Source organism: Haliaeetus albicilla, chromosome 20, assembly GCF_947461875.1.
Source record: "Haliaeetus albicilla chromosome 20, bHalAlb1.1, whole genome shotgun sequence".
NCBI lineage: Eukaryota > Metazoa > Chordata > Aves > Accipitriformes > Accipitridae > Haliaeetus > Haliaeetus albicilla.
The window spans coordinates 16,712,845-16,740,619 of NC_091502.1; the positions used below are offsets into that span (position 1 = coordinate 16,712,845).

Consider the following 27,775-nt stretch of genomic DNA (forward strand, 5'->3'; position numbering starts at 1 on the left):
ATGTCATGGATATGGCATTAAAACTTTACTCCTCAACTTAATTTGCAAGGAAAAGTAAACGGGATCTTCATAGAAAGTAATTTCCTTGAAAAGTACCAGGAAAAAAGTAAGTCAAAACTACTTTATCATCCTGTGAATAACACTTTTGATTTATGAACAGGTGATTGCATTGCTAATTGAGCTTTCGATTAAAAATATGACAACAAAATACTTAGGGTTAAACATTTTATTTTATAATAAGCCTTACACCAGGATCACTAAACATTTTGTGTATCACCCAAATAAGTTACATTCATTCTGAGCTTTCATGTCATTTTAAAAAAGTTAAATTTCTCAAAAAATAATTTTCAAGTGAGCTGTAATAAACTCTGCATAACCAAGCCAGAATTCTTTCACATCAAGTAAATATTCCAGTTTTCCCTGCTGCTTTGACAGTACAGACCAATTACAAAAGCCCCTCCAAATTTGCACTAATTAAATGGAGACTCACTGAAATTACTGAGACTTTCTGAATACTTTGAATAACAGTAGTAACACTTCAAAGTATGAGCCAGACCACTGAGCTGAGTTGCAAGAAGTGAAGTTTTGCCTGAGGAGAATACTAAAGTATCTTGAATGAAAACCTTGTTGCACAGGGACAGACCACCACTAATGAGCATGCAGAACACAAACAAGAGGCAGCAAACCTCACATTCACAAGCTTAACCACAACTTTTAAGGGGACACAGCATTTATGCAGTCTTCTACTATTTCAAAAAGATAGTGATATATATCCGTCCTCCGAGCAATGTCAAGGGCCGTTTCATCCAAGTTGTTCTTCAGGTCTGCTTTCACGTAGCGATTCATCAGCAAGAGTTCAAGGGTTTCTCTACTGTTTTTGTTTCCTGCAGCAATATGCAACGGTGTCAGCAAACCATTTGTCTGCGCGTTGATGTCTGCACCCTGCTGGAGTAAGAATGCGGCCACTTTTGTGTTGTTCCACTTACAGGCGCTGTGCAGAGGTGTCCAGCCGTCCACTGTCTGGGCATGAACGTCTGCCCCTTGGGCAACCAGTTCATGTGCAACGTCCAAGTGCCCGCTGTAGGCAGCTCGATGGAGAGGAGTGTACTGATCTTCATCACGAGCATTCACTGGTGCCAGCTTTTCGGAAAGGAGCCTCTTCACTGTACTCAGCTATTTAAAGAAAACAGGTAATTTAATATGAAACTCTGCAAACACGATGTATGACTTTTACTGTTCTGTTCTGATGGAAAAGCAATTTCTGTCAGTCTCAAAAAGGTTTAAGTGCAACAAGAAATTTTAAAATGAAACCAGTTATTGTTACTGGGATGGGGGGGGTTTCTTTGTTTTGTTTTGAAAGAGATACAACATGAACATTAGATGCAATGCCTTAGGGTACCTTTACCTTACACCTTCTCCCCATTCACTGTGAAGGCGTAAGTACCTCCACGAGACTGTAGATGGAGCTTGTGTGTGTAAGAAAGGCAACTAATGAAAATTAATGTACATAAGAGTGTAATAAGCTACGCAACAGGAATCCTGGTCGTCTCTCCCAGTGAGGGAGAGACCAAGCATAAAAAGTTTTGGGGTTTTTTTTCCCCATGAAAAGATAGGAAAACAGTCACCCATTATCTGCATATGAAGCTTTTGAGAAAATAAAATTTCAGATACACCCTCTGCACCCCAGTTAAAAGGCTTACTTGCCATGAAGAAAAAGGCTGGCATACTCTCAGCTTATAGAAGTTTAAGAGTGCTGTTACTTTAACTTTGATCTACAGTCCAAGCTTTTGTTCTGAAAGTTAATGGATCTAGAGATATTTTAGCGTGTGTGGGCTACAAAGGGAGATGTTTTACGTGCAGTGGCTTGCAAAACCGGATCAAAATAGTTCACAGAGATAAAGGAATGTGTAGGTAAATTTTTGCTCGTGGATGAAACTGTAGATATCCGCTCAAAATAACATTCTTGTTATTTGTAATACACACAAACAGAATAAATGCCTCACCCGATTGTTTTCGGCTGCCCAGAGTAGCAATTTCTCTGGATTTTTTTCCATCTTTTTTTCTTGTGTTTCGTACCATTCCTCACTTCTTTCTTGTTCATCATCCTCATCATCAGACTGTCCGGACCAACAGCTCTGAGTTCCTACAGGAATCAGATGCCTGTGCGTCTCCAGCAGTTCAAGTTGGTTAAAATTCTCCGTAAAGTCTTCGAACTGCTCGCTGTCATCATCTTCTTCATCGATTTGTTTGTCTTTATTCATTTTCAGTTACCATCTGTAAGCAGCAGATATACAAGGCTACTTATAGTAACTTTTACTGTTAACCGCGCAGCGACTGTCAGTAAAAACATCTGACGGAGGATGCAGACATCAGCAACGCGACGAGCAGCAAAACTCAATAGCGAACCAACCGCTCCTCCCCTCCGCCGGGCTCTGCCAGAATCCCCAGGTAGCCCCCACGGAAGAAAAAGCACCGCGCTAGCCCAGTCTCGGAACGGCGCCACCTTCGGACACGCAGCCGAGCCTGGGCGGGCGTGCCGTCGAGCGCCCTCGAAGCACTGCGCCTTTTACAAACGAAAGCTTTGGGGAGCAGGCTAGACCCAAACCCCGCGTTTCTGCTCCTCCCCGCGGGGCCGGCCCCCCCCCAGCGCCCCTCGCTGCCCTCCCCTTCCCCTCACGCCCCACGCCAGGCCCGGCCCGGGACCACCGGCCTCCATCCCCTCCGCCGGGGCCGCGCCGCCCCGGGAGGGCCTCAACGCCCACCCCGCGCCACCGGCGCCCAGCAGCGGCCCGCCCCCGAGGCTGAGGCCGCCCCGGCCCCCGGCCCGCGCCCGCAGGCTGCCGGGCGCGCTGCCGGCGGCCGCCCCCAGCGCCGTCCGTCCCTCCGGCCGACCCACCGCGGCCTCCGGCCGGCCCCGCCGCGCGAAGCGAACGCACCTGCGGCCTCCACCAGCCGAGCGCTCCGGGGGGCGGGGCCGCCCGGCTGGGCGGGGCCGCCGGGCGAAGGAGGCACGCCCACCACCCGCCCTTCCGGCCCGCCCCCTCCCGCCAGCGGACGTCCGCCATCGGCCGGCGGCTGACCAACCGCGGCGGCCCGGCGGGTGAGGCGCCGAGCGAGCGAGCGCGCGCGCGCGCTTCGGGCGGGGCGGCTCTCGCGAGAGCGGCGCGTGGGCCGCGGCGGCGGGCCCCGCCCTTTCCCGGCGCCATGGGAACGGCGCGGGGCGGCGGGCGGCCGCGCTAGGCCGCGGGGTGAGGGTCGGGCCGAGCTCCGGGCTCCGGCGCCAGCTTCTACTTGGCCGCGGGCCCCTTGGCGGAGGATTGCGGCCTCCCCCGCCGCCCTCCGCTCTCAGCAGGGCGGTCCCCCGGTGCGCTTCCTGCGCTGGCCGCTGACCCCGCGCTCCGGAGGGGGAGCGGGCCGGTCGCCGCCGCCGTGCCCGAGTCCGATGGCCGTCGTGCTCGTCGCGGGGACCCGGTGCCGCCGTGCCCGTCCGCCCCGTCTCCCGCCCGGTCCCGTTTTGCGGCCGTTCCCCTGGGGTTGCCCGTCCTTGCGTAGTTCCGGGCGGCCTCGCCGGGGCGGAGGCGTCGGGAGCGGCGCTCGGTTCCCTGGCGGCCGGGGCGAGCGGGCTGGCGGCGCCCCACGGGGCTGCCGTTCGCCTTGTTCGGTCGAACCAAGCACGGACCTTTCCTTGTCTTGAACGGTTTGGCAAGCAGCAATTACCGGCAGCAGACTGGGTAGCTGATCGTCCAGCTCCCGGTGCCTTTCTCTCGTAACTGGTGTGTTGTTGTCTCTTAGGCTTTACGTAGCGTCTATGAAGACAGCAACTGGCCTCTGACCTGACTTACTAGGCTGTGTCCAGAGCCTTTTAGCGAGCAGTCTCGGCACGAAGATGAGTACCGTCAACTCCCAGTAAGCTCCTGTTGTCCGCAGCTCTATGCGGTGCTGTCATATTGGATAGCAAGACTTTTGTATGTTTGGAATGAGTTAAGAAGAACTCAGGTCATCATTTGTGTTTTCCCTCAGGTCCTTGTGATCGTCATACTTACTTTCACACATATATATCTGGATTACCAGTGCAAAGAGAGAAATTGAGTGTTTGCTCACCGAGTCTTTTTAAAGGCGGAAAACGTACAAAGGATTCTTTAGTTTTTCATTAGATACTTCAGAGAGATGGTTGCAGCCCTTTACCAGAGTAGGCTGATTGGAATAACCAAATCTTCAGACTCATTGGTTTGGTGAAGTGCTGTTTGCGATAAAAGTAGTGAAATGTTTTGAGAAGGTTACCGGAATTATATTTTGATAGAGTTTTATAACAAATCTCCTACGTATTTAATGACTTTGGAAATAACAGCTTACCTTAATAAAGTCTCTCTTGAAATTCTTAAGTATATTGCTCTCTAACACAAATTTTCCCGTCTTATTCAGGGATGATGAAGATACCTTTAAAATACTTATTGCTACTGATATTCATCTTGGCTATTTGGAGAAGGATCCTGTGCGTGGAAATGATACATTTGTAACTTTTAATGAAATTCTGGACCATGCTCAAAAAAAGGAAGTAAGTACTGCTTTTTGGGAAGTGAAGCAGTGAGACTGTGGAAAATGCATTCCAATCTGCCAGAAGCTATAAAGCTTAGTCCTGGCGCAATCTTTAGTAATATCAAATTAGATGACTAAACTAACCTATTTATTGCAACCAGTTATGTTTCTGTTTCAGTAAAAGGAAAGCCTATGCCTTTGTGACAGGGTTCTTATTAATTTATGACTCTGGTTGCATTAATGGTGTTTTCAGATTGCTTGCAGCAGTTCCAGTGGTATTTAGAGAGGGTTTGTCGCTGCAAGAAGGGAAAATAATTGGGGAGAGTGAGGGTAATGATACAAAGTCTTCAGACAACTCAAAGTAGGAAAAAAAGTTAGAAACTTTAAAGCGTTGTTAAAGCGCTGAGTTGCTGAGGTAAACAGTTCCGGAGCCCACATGATCCACAGCTGAGAGCTGCAGCATGGGGCACACGGGGGGGTTCCCAAACCAGGGGAGCCTTTGCGGGGGCTGAGAAAGCCACCAGGAGCCTGCAGCTCATGCAACAGCAGCTGATGGGACCTGGATGAGGCCAGGAGCAACGGTGGCCAAGCCCACCCACACGTATAAAAGAAGCCCCTGGGGAGCTTTGGTGACCGGGAGCACAGCGAATAGGGCAGGCAAACAGGACATGGCGCAGCAGTTTGCGTGGCAGTTTGTGCAGGAAGGGCGCTGAAGGCCTGCCAGCTCCACCAGGGAGCAAGGGCATCCACCCGGCAGAAAGCCGCGGCCTCTCTAAGCTCTGCGCCCACCACGACCGACGCAGCTGCCCAGACAGAGCTCCGGTGCCAGGCTGCAGGCCGTGTCCTGCTCTGACGCCAGTGCCGGCCGGCAGCAGTGAGCAGAGCTGTGGGAACCGCAGGCCCAGGGAGAGGAACTCCTCCACTTAGTGGCAGAGCTCCGGGAGGAGGTGAGTAGGTTGAGGAGTATCAGGGAGTGAGAGAGAGACTACTGGAATCGCACCCTACCTTCCCTGAGACAGGCCCAACAGGCAGGCGGGACGTGTGATACAGAGGATTCCCTGTCCTCTCTGCCGGGCTGAACTGAAGGGATAGGCGCAATGGTGACAAGTTCCTGCCCAGCGCAGCAGGCGCGTCTCCTCTGTGACCACCCCGCCTTCCCGCGTGCCCTCGTGTCATAGGTATGAGGCTCTGCGAGTGGAACCGAACAGTGGCGAGGACGATGGTTCATCCAGCTTGGAGGTGTCGCTGAGGTTAAGTCGGCCTATGTCCTGCGTCAGAACCGCTTCCGTAAAGAAAAACAGAGGGGTCGTTGTCATAGGAGTCTCCCTTCGGAAGGGAACAGAAGGCCCAATACGCAGAGCAGACCCATTTCTTAGGGAAGTCTGCTGCCTCCCTGGGGCCCGGGCTAAAGATGCGAAGAGAAAGTTTCCTACCCTGGTACGGCCCTCGGATTGTTATGTGTTACTGATTTTTAGGTAGGTAAAGTCCAAGGGCAATCCAGAGAGACTTCAGGGCCTTGGGATGACTGGTTAAGGGGTCAGGAGCGCAAGCAGTGTTCTCCTCTGCCCTTCCAGTTGCAGGGAATGATGAGGGAAGAAACGGCAAGAGCCAGCAGATCAATGCCTGGCTCCGAGCCTGGTGTCACTGGCAGAATTTTGGGTGTTTTGATCATGGGTTGGTCTCCACACCACCAGGCCTGCTGGCAGCAGATGGGGTACACCTGTCTTAAAGGAGTAAAAGGATCTTTGCACAGAGTTAGCAGGGCTCATTGGGAGGGCTTTAAACTAGATTTGAAGGCTGAAAGGGGTAAACCCAGGCTCACTAGAGGTAAGCCTGGGGCTGGCACACCAATGTTTGAGGGACGGTGTGCTGGCTAGGCCCTTCGTTCTGCCATGTCAGTGGAGGTAGGGGATGGAGATCCACGTGGCAGCAAAGATACAAGGCTTATTGATGTGTTAGAAACCAGGGAAGCGCCTGAGAATAGTCACGTAGGAATTAGGGCTTCTCCCCCCCAAAAGGTGGCGGGGTCAATAGCCCAGCTGAAGTGCACCTACACCAATGCACGCAGCATGGGCAACAAACAGGAGGAGCTGGAAGCCGTTGTGCAGCAGGAAAACTATGATATAGTTGCCATCACGGAAACACGGTGGGATGCCTCGCACAACTGGAGTGCTGCAATGGATAGCTATAAACTCTTCAGAAGGGATGGGCAAGGCAAGGAAGGAGAGGCGGTGGGGCAGCCCTGTATGTTAGGGGGTGTTTTGACTGTCTAGAGCTTAATGATGGTGACAATAGGGTTGAGCGTTGATGGGTAAGAATCGGGAGGAAGGCCAACAAGGCAGATATCGTGGTGGGAGTCTGTTATAGACCACCCAGCCAGGATGAAGAGGCAGACAAAATATTCTATAAGCAGCTGGGAGAAGCCCTTGTTCTCGTGTGGGACTTCAATTTACCAGATGTCTGCTGGCAATACAGTACAGCAGAGAGGAAACAGTCCAGGAGGTTCCTGGAGTGTGTGGAAGCTAACTTCCCGACACAGCTGGTGAGGGAGCCCGCTAGGGAAGGCGCTGGACCTGTTGTTTGTGAACAGAGAAGGACTTGTGGGTGATGTGATGGTTGGAGGCTGTCTTGGGCACAGCGATGACAACACGGTAAGAGGTTTTGATTTTTGGAGAAGTAAGGAGGGGGGTCAGCAGAACTGCTACCTTGGACTTGTGGAGGGCAGACTTTGGCCTCTTTAGGAGCCTGGTTGAGAGAGTCCCTTGGGAGGCAGTCCTGAAGGGCAAAGGAGTCCAGGAAGCCTGGACTTTCTTCAGGAAGGAAATCCTAAAGGTGCAGGAGCAGGCTGTCTCCCCATGTGCCGAAAGACGAGCCGGTGGGGAAGAAGACCAGCCTGGCTGAACAGAGAGCTTTGGCTGGAACTCAGGAAAACAAGGAGAGCTTATGACCTTTGGAAGAAGGCGCAGGCAACTCAGGAGGACTACAAGGATGTCGTGAGTTTATGCAAGGAGAAAATTAGAAGGACCAAAGCCCAGCTAGAACTTAATCTGGATACTGCTGTAGCAGACAATAGGAAATGTTTCTATAAATAGATTAGCAACAAGAGGAGAGCTAAGGAGAACCTTATCGCTCTCTATGACTACCTGAAAGGAGGTTGTAGTGAGGTGGATGTCAGTCTCCTCTCCCAAGTAACAAGCGATAGGACAAGAGGAAACAGCCTCAAGTTGCGCCAGGGGAGGTTTAGATTGGATATTAGGAAAAATTTCTTCACCGAAAGGCTTGTCAAGCATTGGAACAGGCTGCCCAGGAAGTGGTGTAGTCACCATCCCTGGAGGTATTTAAAAGATGTGTAGATGTGGTGCTTAGGGACACGTTTAGTGGTGGACTTGGCAGTGTTATGTTTATGGTTGAGCTCGATCTTAAAGGTCTTTTCCAACCTAAACGGTTCTATGATTCTAATCTATGATTCTGTTTTTAAGGATTGAATATTTCTTAGTCAAAGTATTTGTAATTTTGATGAAGATTATTTTTTTTCCTAATGCCTTTTCAAAAGCTAAATATGTACAGAAACTGCAGCTAGTACCTTCTCAAAGTAATGTAGCGATAGCTACTGATTTTTTCCCACTAGGTACCTCAGCAATGAAAAGATAATGTATCTCTTCATGCCTGTCAAAAGAAAATATTCGGGAGCCAATCTGGAGACCCTTATTAAAACACTTCACTGGTATTTTTTTTTAAGATGATCCGTTGTATTCTCCTATAGCTCTTCATAAATGGGTCTTTTCGCGTTTGGTTTTGTTTTAATGAATAGTTAATGTTTGTTTCATGAGCAAATTAGATACTATGTCTGCAACTACCAACTTGTTTTACCTAGAAGTCCAGATATGAGGAGATATGTGGAACCCCTTAGAAGAAATAATTTAAACAATTATTGCTTAGAGGTCTTCCAACATAATACAAAATGTTGTATTAAAATAATAGAGCTTTTTGTTACATACAGGTGGACTTTGTTTTATTAGGTGGGGACCTTTTTCATGACAACAAACCTTCCAGAAAAACATTACACTCTTGTTTGGAGTCACTAAGAAAATACTGCATGGGTGATCGTCCTGTTCAGTTTGAAATTTTGAGTGATCAGGCAGTTAATTTTCATTATAGCAAGTAAGTATGTTCCTACAAATTACGGTGTAAGGTTTGGTTTGCATATGGGGTGAATGTGTTGTGATTTTTGTGATTTATATCCTCCATGACTGGAACCTTGAAGTCTTAGGTCTGTTTGTGTTGGACAGTTTACAGTATGACTTTACCTGTCATCTTTTATAGTCTAAGTCTATAAAGGAATGCACACAATTTTTTGAGAAACTTCTGAATGTGTTGTGACATTTGATACATTTATGTAATGTATCGTTTCTATTCTGCAAGTACAATGCAAGTAAACCAAGTTACATGAATTGCTGTGGTAAAATCAGCAGAGTTCTTTGTGTGTTAACAAAGGTTGCACAGCCCAGTCCGCTGCTCTTGTGTGTACCACACAACATGTACAATTCTTTTCATAGGCTTGCTCTAAAAAAATAGGTTCTTTTTGCTACCCTTTTCCCAGTGGGAAGCTCCATTCCAGTCCATGAGTAAGAATCTTCTTATGCTGTGAAGCTTAAGCTTAGTCGTAGCCACTTAGTACTCATTTGCGCTGGTGTCATGATGCATTTGTGATGACGTTAATTTGAAGAGAATATTGGGAATTGTCCACAGATTTGCAGGTATAGTTTAACTTTTTTTTTTCCTCTTCTTGTTCAGGTTTCCATGGGTGAATTATCAGGATGGAAATCTCAACATTTCTATTCCAGTTTTTAGTATTCATGGCAATCATGATGATCCCACAGGGGTAATTATTATCATAATTGTACTATACTGTTATATTACAAAAATAATGTTATTGAAATAGAGACTTGTATAGAAATATGCTTCTTGGAGAACAGGCTAGTTTTAGTCAGTTGCTCCACTCCTAACGAAAATATTTTGTGTATCTTTAGGAATTCTCTTAATTAGTGACAACAAGTTAAGTGGGACATTAAAAAAGAGAATGGAAAGAAGTTAAGGGATCCATATGAACTATGTTTAAATTCTTAATTTACATAGATTTCTGTCACTGAGAACAGAATTGCTTTTCATGCCAAGAAATGGCAGCCTTTCAGAAAGTTTCTAAAATGAATTCTATCTGCAGAGACTGAAACCTTTTTTCATTAAGAAGGGGAATTTTGATACTTTGACTTGTGCATATGCAATTGATACACATCTTATGTTTTCAAGGAAGATAATCTAATGATGAAAGGCTAGTTTAAAAATCAACAACTAAAAGTAAGCAGGAAAAGGACATTTAGGAAGCTGCACAGCATGTGTATTGAATTAATAACTTTGCATTTTATACCAAATAGCAGTGTATCATGGAGATGAGTGTTATAACAACGGAAGTTTAACTTTGGACCTACTATGAAGTAGTTAGCTTAACCAGATAATTTTCTGTAGTAGTTTAGAGACTTTGGCTGTTTGGGTTTATTTTTGGTTTTGTTTTTCTGAATGTTTTAATGTTTAATTTCATGGTTTTAAAATGAAGCAAGACTTGTAAGCAAAAGGGATTTTCTTCTGTACGTGAGAGTACTAAAAAACCCCCACTGATATATGTGGTGGGGTTTTTCAACTACAGAAGTTACTTAAGGAAAGATACTCTCTTTCCTTTTTGAGGCTGTTTCACTTATACTTTCAAGACTAAAAACTTTGAGCAGAAAATTTATGTTTTTTTCTTAATATTTTCTACAGGCAGATGCACTGTGTGCATTGGATATTTTAAGCTGTGCAGGATTGTTGAATCACTTTGGACGTTCAACTTCTGTGGAGAAAATAGATATTAGTCCCATTTTATTGCGTAAGGGTAGAACAAAAATTGCTCTGTATGGCTTGGGTAAGTGTTAGTCTGCCAGACTGTGGCTAGACTATTCATGTATTACTGAAGCTCAGTGGGTCTAAATTAAGTTGGAGGAAACATATAGTGCCGCAACAAACATGAAGGTGTAAGTAATAGTAAATTAAAGTGTATCCGTTCTGTGACAGTGTTGAGTTTCTCCTCCTGCTGCATTGTCACAGGCTGAAAGTTTTTTTAATTTTTTCTTTGCCTTTTTTTTTTTAATTTTAAAATAAATCCTTCAATAACCTTATTTCTGTACTTCTTTTGGTCTTAAATGAGCCCTGCTTAAGTTAGCTGTAGATAGTGCCTGTGTATCGAGTCAGGGCAATCACACTGTTGTGTGTTAAGCTTACTTCCACCTGTTTAGGTAAAACTTAAACACTGTACATTCACCTGCCATTTTGGTTATATTTAAAAACATAAACAGTCTGAGCAGAAATCTAATGTCTGATGTGTCTGTCTGAAGTGGGTCATAAGTAATATCTGTTGCAGGTAACCTCAGTTTCTTGAAAGAAACTGAGGAAGAGTATCATATTTTAAAGGTGTTCTATGGTGGGTTTTCAACTTCCATTTGTCCCTTTTCTGTTTTTTCCTGCACCTTCCCCTCTACCCTCACTTTTTACTTAGACTGGTTATGTTTGTCTGCTTTCTGCCTAGACAAGTTAACTATTAAGATCTTAATTTTTTCCCCTTATTTTATGTCCAGTGATGAGTGCTTAAACACTTAACTTGCAAGCAACTTTTATAGCTATAAGTTAAGTCCTAGCTGGCCATGATTTCGTATGTTTAATGAGATACTTTAAAAGCTTGCTAGATGTTCTAAGGGTTAGTAGTGAGGGTTCTAATACCACAGTGTAAAAGTTTTCAAAAAGCATTTGAATTTTTAATACCCAAAATCATTACTGGGAAATGCAACAACTTTCTAAAGTATGGGTGTTGCTGCATGAAAATGTTCATGAGATGTTTCTTTGAGCTTGTGCCCGTATTATATACCCTCTTGACTTTCTCTGATTTAGAGAGCACTTGTTCTTATACATAAACTCCATATGGGATTTTATTGAAATGCATCATGAATCCTAGGTACGGATGGTTTGGGTTTTTTTTTTCTTGTTAAAAACATCAAGGAAATAATCAGTGACAAACAGTTCAGACGTACTGCAGACTTTTTCCTGCTGTGTGGGAATTCACAGAATTTGCAGAATTCATGGTTTATTTCTTGTTTTGTAGAGAATTTAAAAGTATGTTTAAGAACTCCATCTCTGCTCAATAGTGTCTGGTTTTAGACTCCACCTTACAACAAAATAATATTACTCTGTCAACAAGAAACAAAATACCTCTTCTAATATTTTTAATTCTTCCCATAGTCAGTTGTTTGGCAAGAAAACTGGTAAGAGGTCTCAAACCAGATGTAGTTAATGAAACTGCTTTTAGCAATTCTTTAAAGGTAGATTTCCTGTTAAAATATCTTATTTTCAGAAGTCTATTTAGTAAAATAGCCAATTTATACGTTGACCTGTTCAAATTCTTAATCATGCCTCAGACTTCTTAGGTCATGAAAATGAAGATCTGATCTTGCCACAAAGTTGTGTTCTTCATGCTCTTTTTAATAGAGTTGCTGATAAAAATGCTATAAAATGAAGAGTTGGTTTACCACACAAAAACAATTTGATGTTTTGTTTTTTCCACGCCAGGAGCTATTCCAGATGAGCGGTTGTATCGTATGTTTGTCAATAAACAAGTAACCATGCTGAGACCAAAGGAAGACGAAGATAGTTGGTTTAACTTGTTTGTGATTCATCAAAATAGGTAACAGTATTGAATGAATTACAGTGACTTGTAAACATATTGTGTTACTTCATTAAACTCATTAAACTTCATATTGTATCTTCTATCCTTGTTTGAACTGTAATTTGATGAGTGCTAAATCTTCCCCTGCACTGCTATACTTTATAGACTCTCTTGAAGAGAGCATAGGTAGCATGTGTTCTTTCTGCCTACACACTTCTTCCAGCAGTGATAGTCGGAACAGGCAGAGTTCTTTTCCAAATCTTTTCTGATAATTTTTCCTGAATAAGAGTGCAGTCCTCATGTGCAGGTAATGGCGAGGCAGAAGTAAACAAATATAGCTTAGATAACCCTGTGTACTGATCTCTGTCCAGTAGACTGAAGGAGCTCACTCCTCTGTCTCCTTCACCTTCTGTAAAGGGGTGGTGGGTGGTGTGTCTCACGTCTGTTTAATTCAGCGGGGTTTACCCCACCATTTAAAAAAACAAACAAAAAAAAGGGCCGTGAGGTGCTATAAAAGCATTCATATGGAAAATAACCCTGAAGTCTTGCAAGCCAAGTAAGAAGGGAGATCCAAATAAAAGGAGGGGAACAGAAAAGAATGAGCTGTGTAAGTTACTGTTTTGTTTAACCAAACACTTTAAACAATTGCATAAGGAATAACTGTGAAGAGTACCTGATATGGAATGTACATCAGATATTTTTTCTGGCATTTCTGTATCACTTTAAATCACACTGATGTTGTTCTCCTCCTTCACTCCCCTGTTGCCCACCCATGACTGTATGCATTCTAATTATTTTTCTCTTTTCTTGAACAGAAGCAAACATGGAGCTACCAACTACATTCCAGAGCAGTTTTTAGATGACTTTATTAATCTTGTTGTGTGGGGTCACGAACATGAGTGCAAAATAGCTCCATACCAAAATGAACAGCAACGTTTCTATGTTTCTCAGCCAGGAAGTTCAGTGGTGACATCTCTGTCCCCTGGAGAAGCTGTGAAGAAGTGTGTGATCTTTTTGTTCTTGTTTATCCCTTGCCTTATGTCTCTTGTGTGTTGTGTTGACAAAGGAAAAATACTCTTAAGTATGCAAGGACTTGTGTTATAGTGTGGATGAGCTCCAGAGTGTGACATAACAAATGAAGTAGGTAGAATCAGTGCCTAGAATAACTTTTGTTTTACTTAGGATTAAACCTAACATTTGAAGCAAATGGAACTTACGTGAGAAGAGTTACACCCTGATAAATTGGAATACAAGGAACTGTGTATGCATGCTTGTGCATGGAACAAGCACTGTCTAAATATAATAGAACTGAAGTTTGGCAGGGCCAACCCTGAAGTACAGATCCAGGAACTTCCTATAGCTTTTAAACTTTTTTATCCCTGAAAAGTAAACAGTAATTTAAAACAAATCTTTATACTATAGTGATCTTAAGTTTATCTTCTAGTAAGTTACCTTTCTCCTTTCTAGACACATTGGTTTGCTGCATGTTAAAGGGAAAAAAATGCAAATGCAGAAGATTGCTCTAGAGACAGTGCGAACTTTCCACATGGAGGATATTGTTCTAGCTGATCATCCAGATCTTTTTAATCCTGACAATCCTAAAGTAACTCAGGCAATACAAGCATTCTGCATGGAAAAGGTAACTTGTAATGCTAACAGTATATGGATAACCGTGTAGTGACAGGGAATGGGATCTGTGACTGGTTTTGAGGCTGGAAGATGAGAAATCTCATGTCTTGCCCCATATTATTCGAGACAGACTTAGGCAGTATTTCCGTAGGATGCTAATTCTGTGACATTCACTGCATGCTTGGCTTCCAGGTTCCTTGACAGGGATAGCCTACTGAAGTGGGCTGGAAGTGCTTTATGGGAGTCCATATCATTTTTGTACAAAAGCTGCTGCCTAAGAGTGGGGCACACTGGGATGTGCACTTTGGAACCAGCATAAATACATGCACCTAAACCGTGACAACTGTGTTGTGTGAAGTGGCAGAAGTAACTAAGTGGGTTTATTAATTGCTGTTGGTTCTTAGGTCTGTAAAAGTCTCTTCCTGCTTTTCTCTGGACCTAGAAATTTAGCAAAGGATAATAGCTATAAAGTAAAATTGCATGAGTGATCAGTGATGTAGATATTGCTGGACTACACTATATCTGAAAGATAAGCCTTTCATTGTGACTTTTTTCTCATTCATTCTTATGGCGCTTGGCTGGATACTGGTACATATGTTTGTTCAGGAATGAGAGCACATCCTATAATTATTTATTTTTATAGCTCCCCCTGCATCTGGATGTATTTTCAGTTATACTTGAAGGGTTCAGGCATCTCTAAGAGAACAAAGCGGAACTGAATTTCTAATTCTGCTTCACAGGTTGAACTGATGCTGGACAACGCAGAAAGACAACGTTTGGGAAATCCACGCCAGCCAGAGAAGCCTCTCATAAGATTACGAGTAAGGAATTGTTTGATTTGGATTGCTTTGTTTTGAAAGGTCACTGTGAAAAGTTTCAAAGTCAAGTCATGCTTTTTGTATAAACGTAATATATAAAATTTCTTGCTGTGTACAGGCAAGTATAAATTGCCTTCATACCATGATTCTTTTTTTCTGTGGTATAACTAGTACTCTATGGTAAAGGATGAGATGGGTCATAAGTGTACTTCACTGCTGGTCTGAGTAAGGGTATCAAAAGTGGCTATCTACAGAGAAGTTTTTCTAAGTCATATTACCCTGTGTTTGTTCCTAACCTAATTAATGGAAACTTTCCTGAACACTGGTAAATGAAACAAGTTAGGAACAAGTTATGAATCTGGACTGTTATTAGCTATTCTGTTAATATTATTATTAGCTATTATTATCTGTTAACTATTCTGTATAGTACAGTAAAGCATTAATTTTAGGTTAACTTTTTTTTTACTTTAATTTCTCCTTTGAAGTGTAACAAACTCATCTTGATTTGTGTGGCTTCTCTATTTCTGTTTGTTTCATATTTAAATTTTTCTTTTCCTCTTCTAGGTTGATTATGCAGGTGGCTTCGAACCATTCAATGTCCATCGTTTTAGCCAGAAGTACATGGATAGGGTAGCTAACCCAAAAGACATCATATACTTTTTCAGGCATCGTGAACAAAAAGAGAAGAATGGTAATTATAAAGGAAGGAATTATTGGCTTGCCTTGGTTTTCATTCTTCTTCCTTTACTTTGTTACCCAGCACTTGCAAAGGCTTGGTGTCTACCGTCTAATGTGTTACAGGAGGAGTAAAGATGCATAGCCTCATTTAAGTGTATATATATTGCACAAGTATTTCTGTTCTATTTCTGGGTTTGTCTAAAATTCTGATATTCAGCACAGCATCTTCTGACAGTTATTCAAAAATAATTCCTTTTTATTTGGCCTCAAACCTTACTGAGTTGCTTATAGTAATACATATAGCTCCAATACTGAGTTACTCCGTGTTTCTATGATAATTACCATGAAAGACATTAAACATCTCACTCCTGAGACTTCTCAGAATGAGGTGGCTGGTTTGGGGCACTCTGCAGGAAAAGAGATGGATGTTGTACGTTTTCCCTTATTTTTTTAATTTTATTGCTGTTTGTTTATGTTTATATTCATTTGTTTATACCTAAAAAAGTAATGGTGGGGATGGGCTTGAGAGATATTTGTATATTGGAAAAAAAAAAAAAAAAGTCCAAATGTACAACAGCATTTTGTTTGCCCTAATTAATCATGTGTATGAGGTGCTCTTGGCTGGTCTGTTCCAGGTATGTCTCTATTCAAGCAAAACAAATAATTGCTGTTACTATTGTAGCATTTCTCACTGTAACCTCTTGATAAATGGTTAATAGATGTAGCCCAAATACTGGATTTGTAATAGTTGCTAATGAAGATACAGCTTGCACAAGAACATACTGTGCTAAAGAACTGTTAATATTTCACATTCGTGCATTGTAAGTACTCCAATTTCATTGTCAGTTTTTACTTACACTGTCAGTTTTATAAAGTTCAAAACTTCATGTTTCATGGATAAAAACTGCTTTTAGTGAGGTTTTTTTAATTATGGTTTATTGATCTTGTTTTATTTTGCTGTGTTGTTTTTTTAATGGTTATCTCATTAACATACAAGATAGCTACCACATCTGTCACTGTGTTTCATCAATACAGTTTAATTTTCCCATTTAATATGCATCTATCTCAGGTTCAGGAAGGGAATGTAAAAAGAATACCATGGTTCTTTGCGTTGCTTTATTAGATATCCTCTAATAAAAGGGAGGTGGCTAATAAAGCAGTCAAAATTTTCAGTACATGTGCAAATAATGCTATGATTCAGTACAGGTGATGTTAAGACTTTATGAGTTCAGAAGTTGTTATTGTTTCTTTTGTCATAGCTGCTTATATAACAAGGCTAACAAAACAGTGTTTTGTGCTTGCATGTCGCAGATGTTTGGAAGCAGTCTGTAGTCACTTTGTATTATTTTGTGTAATATATGGTTACCTCAGTTGATTATCCCCTTCATTCTTCTGTCATTCCTACCTTGCTGCCCGAGAATGGGGGGCAGCCTTAATGAGCTACGAGCATTTTCTACTGAAAATCAGTCAGCATGCTTTGGAGGAAAATTTCTTCTCTAGTAACAGAGTTACTTATAAAAAAGCCCTTGTGCTTTGATGAGTCCTTTTGATTTTCTTCCATTTGTGATCTTCTAGAGTTCAATTACAGTAACCTTCAGGACATAGTGTTCAGTTTATAATTCCAGACATTTGGTAGTCAGAAGAATACTTTGTATCTGCTAGAGGTGGAGTTGTCTTGTACAGTTATTGCATCCATTCTGTTTACCTGTGTTTCCAGACAATAGTCTTTACAGTTAGAACAAAAAACCTTTACATATAAAAGGGACCACAATTCTTAAGAGGCCTACATTAACCTTTTTTCCTAGTACTGTCAGTGGGATAATAATTAAAAGCTGCAAACGTGGGTGACGGTGCCACTGTGCTTTTCTATTCTAGACAATGATCTTAATTTTGGAAAACTGGTTAGCAGACCTACTGCTGAGGGGATGACACTGAGGGTGGAAGACCTTGTAAAGCAGTATTTTCAGACAGCGGAGAAGGTATCTTTCTACCTTTTACAGTTGGGGTTTTTTTAGTGGAATATAATCTTTTTATCTTTTTTTTTTGCTTTCTTAATGGAAGTAGTGTGCCCTGAAAAGACTCTGACATTCACCAAGAAGTAAATTTATTTCCTATATAACTGCATGTGAATTCTGTATGAAGTATATGTCTTAGGTTAACAAGTAACTGTTGTATATAGGTTGTATAGTGTATGTGAACACATGCTGGTTTGAGAGCATTATAACTGTACATGTGAACTTGCAGTGTCTGCCCTGTACTAAATGATGTGTCATGTTCTTACAGGAAGAAAATGTGAGGCAGCATGCTCTGAGTGAGAAGCTACCTTAATTTATTATAGGGTCAATGTGAGACTGTACCATTTACTATTACCAGCTGACTTGGAGTACTTGTTACTTTGCAGTATATTTGTGTCCTCAGACATAGTGCAATTCCACATTATATTTAAAGCAGAGCAGGGAGAAGGAAGAGAGCCCCCCCCAATAGTTTGCTTTCTCCCCACCCTTTTTTTAAACCCAATTTACTTCCTTTTCCCAATACCCGGGCAGTAACGTCTCGGAGGTAAAAAATAATAATCAGTGAGTCAGACACCGAAAAATGCTTGATCTAGATGATCAAGTACAACTTTCAGAAGCTACTTCGGAACATGCTTTCTATAAAGTCATTAGAGCAAGGATTCCTGAGGTAAAGATCCCCCAAATTATATCATATTGCCTAACCTTAGACACATGTTAGGCACAGTATTAGGATGGCATAAACCATGCCCTGGAAGGGCTATTTGCCTTACGAATATGATAGGGAACCCAGGGTGACTAGTTCAGAAGTAGGTACTTCTTCAAACATATGCCATCCCTAAATCCCATAGGGAGGGGTAGTGGTGTCAAAGACAGGGCACTGTATTACTCTATGAAAAATAAATTTTGCTTTTAATCTCTTTTCCTCACTTAGTCTGCAAAATTGTGCCTGTTAACACCATCTTCCAACTTGTCTGTATGTTCTTATATAAACAGCTCAGTTACTGGTCCTGCATTTGAGGCCTGCTTCAGCAGCTCAACATCTGTAAAGACTTGAAAGGATCTGTTGATGTTCAGAGAAGGCTTTTGCAGTAGGGGGAACCATACATTTTAGATTAAAACTGGTAATGAAAGAAGGAGGGGGTGGGAAGCATATTGTGCTCCAAAATGATGGTAGGGGTCTTAAACATTGTATTAAGATAGCTTGTGCTTCAGGCTTTGCTAGACACTGATCTTGTCTGATTAGGGAAATAAAAGGACCCTGAGGTGGCACAGGGCTGTAGTTGAATGTTCAAAAAATGTTAGACCAAAAAATGGCTAGTAAGTACCAGACTCTGTTCAGTTCCAGTGTTGCTGGTAAACTGAGATTAAAATCCTGGAACCTGGACATTAAAATCACTGCTATTTGTCTCTTTAGCAAGCTTTTTTTTTTTCTCCTTTGGAAGAAAGCTTAATTGCTGAATGTCAACATGAACATTCTGCATCATTACAATAAGTCATTCTTTTGAGATGCTTATCTTATTTTTTTGTAAACAACTTTATTATAATAGCTGTAAGATTTATTCCTCTGCACAGCATTATTTCAGGGAAGGTTTTATGCTTCTGATGCAACCCTCAAAACAGTTCCTAAAGGATGCCTGGAAGGATCAAAAATCATTAATAAGCATATATAGTGCTTATTACTAAGAAATTATCTGTGCTGTAGTTTACAGACAAAAGGGGCTATTTTAGCATTACTATCCGTATGGGGGTTTCATTCTCAGAATGTATCCTCTTACTGTATTGGGAAGGAGGGTAGAGAAGAGAATGGTGTGAAACACCACCAGTAGCATCTACTACTTTTACTAATTACTGTCCATAGTAATATCTTAATGTAGAATATCTTGATGAATATCATCTCACTTGATTGAGATTAGTGAGAACTATTGTTATTCACAGAATTGCATTTCAACAGGGTAAACTTCTCCTTAATAGCTCTTAACGCTTCACAATAATAATTTGACTTGCTCCGTAACTGGCATTTTTTAATGTTAGAATATTATAGTAAAACTAAGTAACTTATAATCTGTAATAATTCAGGGCCTGTTTTTTAATAGCATTTTTATGTCTCTGCAAGTTGATCTTTAGTTTTAAAAGGCGGGGGGAACTAGGAAGGAATACAGTTTACCTTCTCTCAGCAATACATTTCAGACAAATTATTTTAGATATGACTAGCACTGTAGTTTCTTTACTGTTTATGAAACTTTTTTATTTGAGTCTGGAAAATACTCTGTTAAGTAGGTGTTACATGCTAGTAGCAAGAGGGTTATAACTGTATTATGACGAGTAACATGTTTGCTTATTGCTGTGCTTTTCTCTGAAATCTTCAATGCACATTACTGGTTTTGGAACCAACTTAATGTAATGTTTATCTGAAACAGCAGGAATATTACTCGCTTTCTTTGATGGCAGATGCTTCTTAACAAAATGTTTTCCCCAATTATAAAGAAAGTACAGCTTTCACTTCTAACTGAAAGAGGAATGGGAGAAGCAGTGCAGGAGTTTGTGGACAAAGAGGAAAAAGATGCCATAGAAGAGTTGGTGAAATTTCAGCTAGAAAAAACACAGAGGTTTCTTAAGGAGCGTCGCACTGATGCAGAGGAAGAAAAAATAGACGAGGAGGTAATATTCTCTTAATGCTAATTCCTTAGGAGAGGTTAAGACAGGTAGTAGAAAAAACAGTGCTCAAACCTGATTGAATAGATTTGCCTGTGTGTGGAGCATGTGCAACGCTCACCTCTAGTCAATAAATATTGTGATGAAGTTTCAAATACATAGTTTAAAAGCTTGTATTGAAAATGGGGTTTAGGTATGCTTATACTGATTCTCACTTTATTGGCACACTCATGCGTAGAAAAGATCTGTCACTTTAATATATGTAGAACTATATATATATATATATCTACTGCGAGAAAGACAGTAACTATAATCTCTCTTAGCTTTTTCATATTGGCTTAGGGAAGAGTACAAGAACAGGGTAAGCATAAAGGAAAATTATCCTTCAGGTGTTCTACTAGCTTCTAACTGCTGGCAGCTGAGGATCTCCCAGAGACAAACCTGGTTTGTGTATATTTAGTGACCCTTAATAGACTTCTCTGTCAACTTGTTGAGCTTCCACATAAGCCCATGTATTCAGTTGTAATATTCAAGCATTGTATGAAAAATTGTTCTGCAGCTTAAGTGTGCACTGCGTAAAGAATAATTTAGTGGGGGGAGTAAGGTTGTAGCTACCTGTTTTCTTGCTTGTTGCTTTAATTCATGAGAGGTTGAAAGACACCATAAACAATCGGTGTCTCTAGGCTTTCTGTGGCACTCTGGGGTTTTTTGGTTGGTTGTTTTTTTTTTTTGTCTTTTGGATGAATATCTTTCCCTCTCACCCATCATCTATTTTTTCATACTTGGCAAGCTGGGCTTTCTTAGTCGTACATGTTATTGCAACGTTTGTTCCTTCTCAATATCGTTCTTTTCTGTCTTGCTTCTTCATCTCTGTCCCTTCTTTTCCAGTTATTGATATTTCACTGTCACTTATTGTCAAATTACGTATACTACCCTTCTCTTGAACATAGTATCTCCTACTTTTCATCACGTCCCAAGCTTTTGTCTCCCCAGTGATGTAGCTCCAGTTATTAATAGAATGTGAGATCCTTAAACTGTAGGACAGCATGAAAAGGCTCTAAAGAAACTGTTCAGTTATTTTTGCAGTCGTCTTTGCATTTCGCATGAGCTTGACTTAATAATTCAGTGATCAAGACTTCTCACTTGCTGTGTTTTGATTATTGTATGAAATTAACTGTTATTTTGATGGGAACTTTTTTTTATTCAGGTGCGAAAATTCAGGGAGAGTAGAAAAGAGAATACTGAAGAGGAGGATGAGGAAGTTCGTGAGGTAACTCCTTTGAATTTTGAACATAGGCTGAAGAATGGAATGGTGACTTCTGCATATGAATGAAGTCACTTAGCAATACTTCAACATTGTCCTTGCCAAAAAGTGCCTGTCTGCCTAGGGAAGATTAGTAAGTCTTCTTTAAATCTTGCTTGGTATAATATGTGCCTAAGCTACTGCTCGATTTGGCTTTTGAGACCTCTTTTCTTATGCAGATTTGTGAACTTGAATGTTCAGTTGTTGTTGCTCTGAACTGAGGTTAGACCAGGCAGGTGATCTTCAGAGATCTGTTGGCTTAAACTATTTGTGATCCCATCACCAGTGGACATGCAGCTAGGCTGTATTGCATGATATTACTGGAACAAATTGGTATTATTAGTAAACCTTTAGGTACTATTGTCCTCATCAGTAGTCCTAGATCTTAAAGTCTTAGATCTCCCAGAGATTCATATCTAGATTGCATGTATCTTTTTCCAAATAGAATTGCCAACCACTGACAGTGTTGGTGCTCCTTTGTCTTTGCAAGCTATGTGGGACTGGAATGAAATTTTGAGAAAAAGGACACCTGGGGTGAGATTCAGTTCTCCTAATCTGAGATATCTTCAGGTGAACTAGTTGTATGAAGCACCCACTATCATCAGTGAAGATCAAGTCAATGGAGCTCAGAGGGTGCTTCCTCCAAGCAGATGCATGTAGCTGACAGGATGACCTGAACTGTTCACCAAACTCCAGTGACATCATATTAACTAGCTCCATTCTGTTATCAGAGCTTAGCTAACTACTTTATATGTACACATCTAGATTAAATAGACTTAAATACTGTCCCTGCTTTTTGACAGACTGCCTTGCCTTCCATAATGCTGTGGATTTGAATCTTCCAAGCCTCAACGGTTTAGAACTATATATCACAACTAGGATTTAACAATAGTGCATTTCATCATTTAAGATTCTTTTTCCTATAGCACTTACTGTTCCATTTCAGGCAATGACCAGGGCTAGAGCCCACAGATCTGAGGATGCAGTTCTTGTCGCAGCCTCCAGTGATGAAGAACTCATGGATACGGGGATGAAAGACACTGGTGATTCAGATGATGGCCTTCCTGCAACAGTGAGACGAGGAAGGGGTTGCGCAAGAGGTAGGGCAAGAGGTGCAAGAGGACAAAATTCAACAGCAAGAGGTTCATCTCGAAGGGGAAGAGGTAAGAAAAACTTCATATTCCTTGTACTTCAGTTACTGACATTTTCTTTAAAAGGCAACTTTCTTCTGATGCTTCCGTCAAGTGGAAATTTGTTGCTTAAGGACTCCTACTGGAAAAAAAATTCTTCACAGATATTTTTGGTATCATATTACATAGAGCCTTACAAGGGCTAAGTTGTGACTTTTTCCACAGGGTGATTAAAAGAAAAATATCTTGCTTCCCACCTATGGAAACATAGTAGACTCTTAAAAGATGCATTATTGGGAAGGTCTGTGCAATGATGTGCATGGATAAACCTTTGTTACTGCTAAAAGTAATGCATTTGATCAGTATAGAGACAAGGTACAGATTGTCTCTATCCTAATGCAAGTTATAAGAGACTTCATTGTTTCTAGTGACTGAGAAAATGGGGAGTGTTTCCTAAGCAAAATTAATTAAATAGCTCCTTGGCTATGTGTTATTGTGCACTTTACAGTGATAGCAGTACTTCCATTATATATAAATATATATATAAGTAAAAAAAAGAAAAGATGGGATCTTGCAGTAATACACTCCTTTGAGTTGTCTCAGTAATATATGCCCAAAGGTCTAAGAGCAGGATGAGTTGAAACAAAGGCAGTCATCTTAGGACTGATTTGGTTAGTGCCTTTAAACTGGTTCTATGAGCATGTGCTCCAACACTGTTGTGATCCCATCAGAGCAGGGGCGTGTGTGTTAAGAGGCTGTGTCCGTGGGGCTTTGAACACTTGACCCAGAGCGGTCCTCCTGCATGTGAGAAGGGCTTTGATTCAAGGAAGAAAGTGAAGGAGTAAAGACGAATGTAGGTTTTTAAGTGACTTCCCACTCAGTAACAATAGACTAAAGGGGGGGAAAAACCCCAAACACTGAACAGATTTGCATATTGTTTATTATCCCTACAGGAAGCACTAGCCAAGAGTCAGCTACTAGCAGCAGAACCTACAAGCCTGTGTCTGTGCCTGCCAAGAATATGTCTATCGTGGATGGTAGGCTTTCAATCTGTCCATTACTGTAATCTGCTCTCTCAAATTGTAATGAAGGTGTTTGTTTAATGAAGAAGTGCCATAATTGCCTTTATTTCTATTAGTCCTATTCAGCTGTGAGAGATTCTTTTGGTTCTAATGAAATAGAATAACTAACTGTGATGAGAGGAAGAAAAATGGAGGAGAAAAAAAAGAATAGTGATACTCTACTGCCATGGGGTAAAATGAAATGTGTCAGGAACTTCTGACTAGAACTGGAAATAGGTAACATCTTACTGTATGCAGTTCCTTAAGGAATAAGCATAGAAGGAATGTGACTTAATAGTCTCTATTTTATGCAGAATATTCCTCAGTGGATAAAAAGTTTAAACTTGACTGATGTTTACAAGTTAGTAAGCTTTAATGCAAATCCATTTAGTCTTACATTGCAGCAAGTTTTAGAAATGCCAGTTTTTATAGGGAAGAGAAACTTAGCTGCAATTTAAGCTGCATGTATGAGAGTAGCCCTTCCTTGCTACAGAGGACAGGCTCTGAGGAGACAGCGTACGTAATCTGAGTATTAAAGAAGAAGAAGAATACTGCTCACAAATCTGTACGTGAATCCCACACAAAATACCCAAAGGTAGAGCAAGTTTTAAATTAATCGACAAATCACCTATATTTTAAATTGGTCAGCAAATGACCTAAAATACTGTGGAGAAATCAATTTTAGCAGATGTATTGACATCTAAACTGTTAGACATACAGGAACATCAGTTATAGTGATATTTTTCTCTTCCATGTAACCAAAGTTACTGCAGGTTTTTCAGCCAGACTGGAAAGCACCTCCTGATGCACAGAGGGTTAGATCCCTGGGTTCTTCAGAGTCTAGCAGAGGCTTAATTTATGTTTTGGTTTGGGTTTGGGGGGTTTTGCTTCTTTGTTTTACAGGGTATTTTGTAGAGAAAATGCATGCTAAGCAGGTCTTAAAAAAAATGATATAACTTTGTTTACATTTTATTGTGTGAGCACTTTAAAAATATTATCTTTGTTTTATTCTAGCCTTTAGGTCTTTGAAACCAGAGTCCTCTTTGAATTCATCTAAATCTTACTCTGAGGTAAGAAGCATCTTGCATGAGTGAAGTTGCGCTACCTTTTGCTGTCTTCTGATTTGAAAAATAAATATATGGTTAAAACATCAGCTTAAACCAGCAGATGTTCCCAAGCTATCAGTTCCAGCAGTAAGTTTCTGAATGTTAATCTGTAGACCTTTTGTACCCTTTTTTTGGTATGGTGTTTTAAAAAAAACAAAGATCATGTGACCATAGTCTTAAGATACAGAGTGTATATACGTGAGTATTTTGGGGGTTTCTGCAAGATCAAAGATCTGAAGAACAAAACTTGTGCTTTATTTGCACATGCTACAGTTCTAGCCTGTAGCCCTGTCAAGTGTATATTGCAACTAAGTAGGCATATAGTTGGAAAAAAACCCAAAGGTTCTGTGCTATAGTACTGTAGTATTATGCACTATATCTCTGCAAGAATAAATTCTTTGAAAAAGCTTTATAAATGATATAATTTTTTCAGGATATTATGGATGATGACTCTGATCTAGAAGACATTTCTATTGTTCGTTCTTCCAAAGTAAATCAAAGGTTGGTATGTTTACTTCATGAATGCTACCATGACTGCCTTATTTCTGACTGGCAATCAGCAGAGTCCAGGGATCTGATCCACTACCTGAAAAAAACCCCCAGATTTTTAAGGAAGTCATAACACTGCTTAGAGAATTCATATGAATTTTTACCTATTAATGTGGATGATCTTTCTATAACAATAAATTGGTCTACTGATTGAGATAAGCTAGGTTAAAGCTTTAGAATTAATGTTAGTTTGAGAATTTTAATTGTTCTACTTACTGTTATTTCTATTCATTCTTAATTTCTGTATTGATGGTTCAAATCTAAGTTGAAGGAAAAGTTATTGGAATGTCTGGTAATTGAGAACATGCTGATACCTTTTTTTCGCTTTGTACGCTTCAAGGTTGTCAACTACATCTTCACTTAGTAAAAGAGGTTCACAAAGCCAAACATCTAGAGGAGTCGATTTTGAGTCAGATGAGGTATGGTATATAGTGATCTTTTTTTCTTTTATTTTGTGTAAGCAAGCTTACTGTTTTACAGCTGTTTGAATAAAGCATTTCCAAGTAAAACTGAAATTTGGGGGTTTTTTTTCCACTAACAGCGCTAGATTATTGCAACCAGCTTTAATTAGAATATATACATAATCATCAAAAATAAGGCTGGAAGGAACCTCAGGACAATATCCAGTCCTTTTTCCCTTCAATCCTTAATCAGTTAATTGTCATTCCTGAAATGTGTGGAATAGGTTATTTTGCCTGGGGAAGAAAGTAATTGTAATCTCTTCTAGTGCTTGGCTATGTCCTTTCATTTGTTTATGTACTTTATTCTTGTAAAAAGGAAGAATTTTTGGTTTTTTATTGCATTTAAAAACGGCTGTTTTCCAGGGCACTTTATTGTTTCATTGTTGCAAATTATGTAAATACACTTTAAAGAAAAAATTAAAATACTATCTTCAAGTTTAAGGTGTCTGTTCTTGCAGTATATATTGGAACTGCTAGGAAATGGTTACTTCCATAATTAAACAAGTAGAACTTTATTCACAGTTTGCACTGAATAGAATACACATTATACTGTCAAGCACTGTGCAGTTTGTTTTCACAGACTAGTAGACTGTCATGTACGGTCAGGATCCTGGCCTTAAAAATGTCAGGTGTTGGCCACTTCAGAGAAAATGTTACATTCTTGTGCCTTCTCTCCATTGTACTATCTCTTCTTCTTGTACCTGAAATACAAAACTTCATGTTTGCTTGAATATGCAAAAAGAAACTGTATTTTTGATTCATGCAAATCTCAGTAAATTATGATTTGAGATACATATATGGACCTAACTTCATTGAGGTGTGTGCTGCTCATAATGGTAACATTTTCCTAGGTCACACCTGAAATATAGACTGTTGCCCATTTCAGTAGCTGTTCTGAATATATTGATGTAAACTCAGTTTCTATTCTCTGCACATTTGTGATCTGGACTTTTAAATCAATGAATAATCTCTTTCCTATCAAAACCAACAAGAACAGGTCTGTCAGAAAACATGGAATAATGTGACCAGGCTTTCTAGTTTAATCTAAAGGTGACTTTACTTTTTATGGCCCAGAATGCATGCTATTTCTAGTAATACCTATCTGTTTACAAATTGCAGGATGAATTTGATCCATTCAAAAGCACTGCACCATCAAGAAGAACTAAGTGATTTCTGGCTTGCTGTACAAGAGAGACTGTGAAAGTTAGTGAAGAAAATGGAAAGCAGTTTGCAAGGCATTCTCCATATGACATTTCTCTGTAAATGATGGCTTGCCTTCAGTTTTTGCTTCTATGAGATGTTTCTGGTTTGGGTTTTTTTTTTTTCAGTGGCACCAAATTGCTATAATTTGGGTGTTGTGTTGCTTGATGCATTAGACTAGAGTGTCTAATATTCTGAAGTACTGCCTGAAACTGCAAGTTCTTTCTAAAACTTCTAAAAGCCTGTTTTCTTTCTGGGATGATAACAACAGTCATATCTTTTATAGAAAACTCCATCTCTTGGGCTTGAATTTTACGGAGGAGTAAATTTATAGTAGTATGCAAGTATGGACATGGACATGGACTCGGTCAGCATAACGAAACTCGTACTTATTTGCAATTTTCTATGGATACAGTTGAAAACTCTGGAGAGTAATAGTTTGACCCAACGGTTTTCAGTATAGAAGCTGGAAAATGTTCTAATACTTTCAGCTCTACTAGGAGAACTAAATCCACTATTGCACTGTTATTAAATGTCATAGTATATGGGAATTAATTCTGGTCTGTAATTCAAGAAGTACCAAAGGAGACTCTTATGTCTTAATGTTGTGGGCACATCCTAGGCAGAGATTTAAGCAAAGTGTATAGGATTGATAGGAATTGTATCAAAGGTTCTTTCTACCTTTTTCACAATTTTTTTTCAGTCAGCTGTCAAATTCAGAGCAGCTTTGTTTATAAACTGCAGCAGTTCTTGAATTGTCTTGTACAGAAGATAAAGATAGCATCCTTCACTTCAGGGGGGAAAATGTAACCTGGTGTGTGTAGAAAGACTGTACTATAAACAGATACTTCTCCTAATTGTTAATGTAATTTGTTATATGGGGGTAAGAT

The 27,775-nt window shown here is 40.6% G+C and overlaps 2 protein-coding genes across 4 annotated transcripts; one reads left to right on the top strand and one right to left on the bottom strand.

Annotated features, from left to right (window-relative positions):
• Positions 1-211: 211 nt before the first annotated feature.
• ANKRD49 (ankyrin repeat domain 49) lies at positions 212-3,041 on the bottom strand. Its single transcript, XM_069808373.1, has 3 exons — positions 2,937-3,041; positions 2,004-2,274; positions 212-1,173 (listed from the first exon to the last, which is right to left on the bottom strand). The coding sequence occupies exons 2-3, from the start codon at positions 2,259-2,261 to the stop codon at positions 715-717; spliced, it is 717 nt and encodes a 238-aa protein (XP_069664474.1). The 5' UTR covers positions 2,262-2,274; positions 2,937-3,041; the 3' UTR covers positions 212-714.
• MRE11 (MRE11 homolog, double strand break repair nuclease) lies at positions 2,986-27,742 on the top strand. Of its 3 annotated transcripts, none has more exons than XM_069808371.1 (20): positions 2,986-3,100; positions 3,793-3,906; positions 4,423-4,555; positions 8,537-8,697; positions 9,331-9,418; positions 10,351-10,492; positions 12,187-12,301; positions 13,099-13,284; positions 13,751-13,922; positions 14,653-14,733; positions 15,295-15,421; positions 17,284-17,387; positions 19,908-20,081; positions 21,283-21,345; positions 22,325-22,541; positions 23,462-23,545; positions 24,584-24,639; positions 25,109-25,176; positions 25,565-25,643; positions 26,805-27,742. In XM_069808371.1, exons 2-20 carry the CDS (start codon positions 3,887-3,889, stop codon positions 26,853-26,855), a joined length of 2,121 nt encoding a protein of 706 aa, XP_069664472.1. In that variant the 5' UTR covers positions 2,986-3,100; positions 3,793-3,886; the 3' UTR covers positions 26,856-27,742. The 3 variants fall into 3 exon arrangements, with proteins under 3 accessions (XP_069664472.1, XP_069664471.1, XP_069664473.1); XM_069808370.1 differs by lacking the exon at positions 2,986-3,100 and adding an exon at positions 3,145-3,248; XM_069808372.1 differs by lacking the exons at positions 2,986-3,100; positions 3,793-3,906 and having other exon boundaries at positions 8,556-8,697.
• Positions 27,743-27,775: the final 33 nt, after the last annotated feature.

What these genes read in the sequence shown, in the direction of transcription:
- ANKRD49 (XM_069808373.1), bottom strand. Translation starts at nt 2,261, where the DNA reads ATGAATAAAGACAAACAAATCGATGAAGAAGATGATGACAGCGAGCAG. An exon ending in GGGCAGCCGAAAACAATCGG is followed by an intron (nt 1,174 to 2,003) that starts GTGAGGCATTTA and finishes TTCTTTAAATAG; the next exon opens with CTGAGTACAGTGAAGAGGCT.
- MRE11 (XM_069808371.1), top strand. Translation starts at nt 3,887, where the DNA reads ATGAGTACCGTCAACTCCCA. An exon ending in AATTGCTCTGTATGGCTTGG is followed by an intron (nt 10,493 to 12,186) that starts GTAAGTGTTAGT and finishes TTTCCACGCCAG; the next exon opens with GAGCTATTCCAGATGAGCGG. An exon ending in AAGAAAAAATAGACGAGGAG is followed by an intron (nt 20,082 to 21,282) that starts GTAATATTCTCT and finishes TTTTTTATTCAG; the next exon opens with GTGCGAAAATTCAGGGAGAG.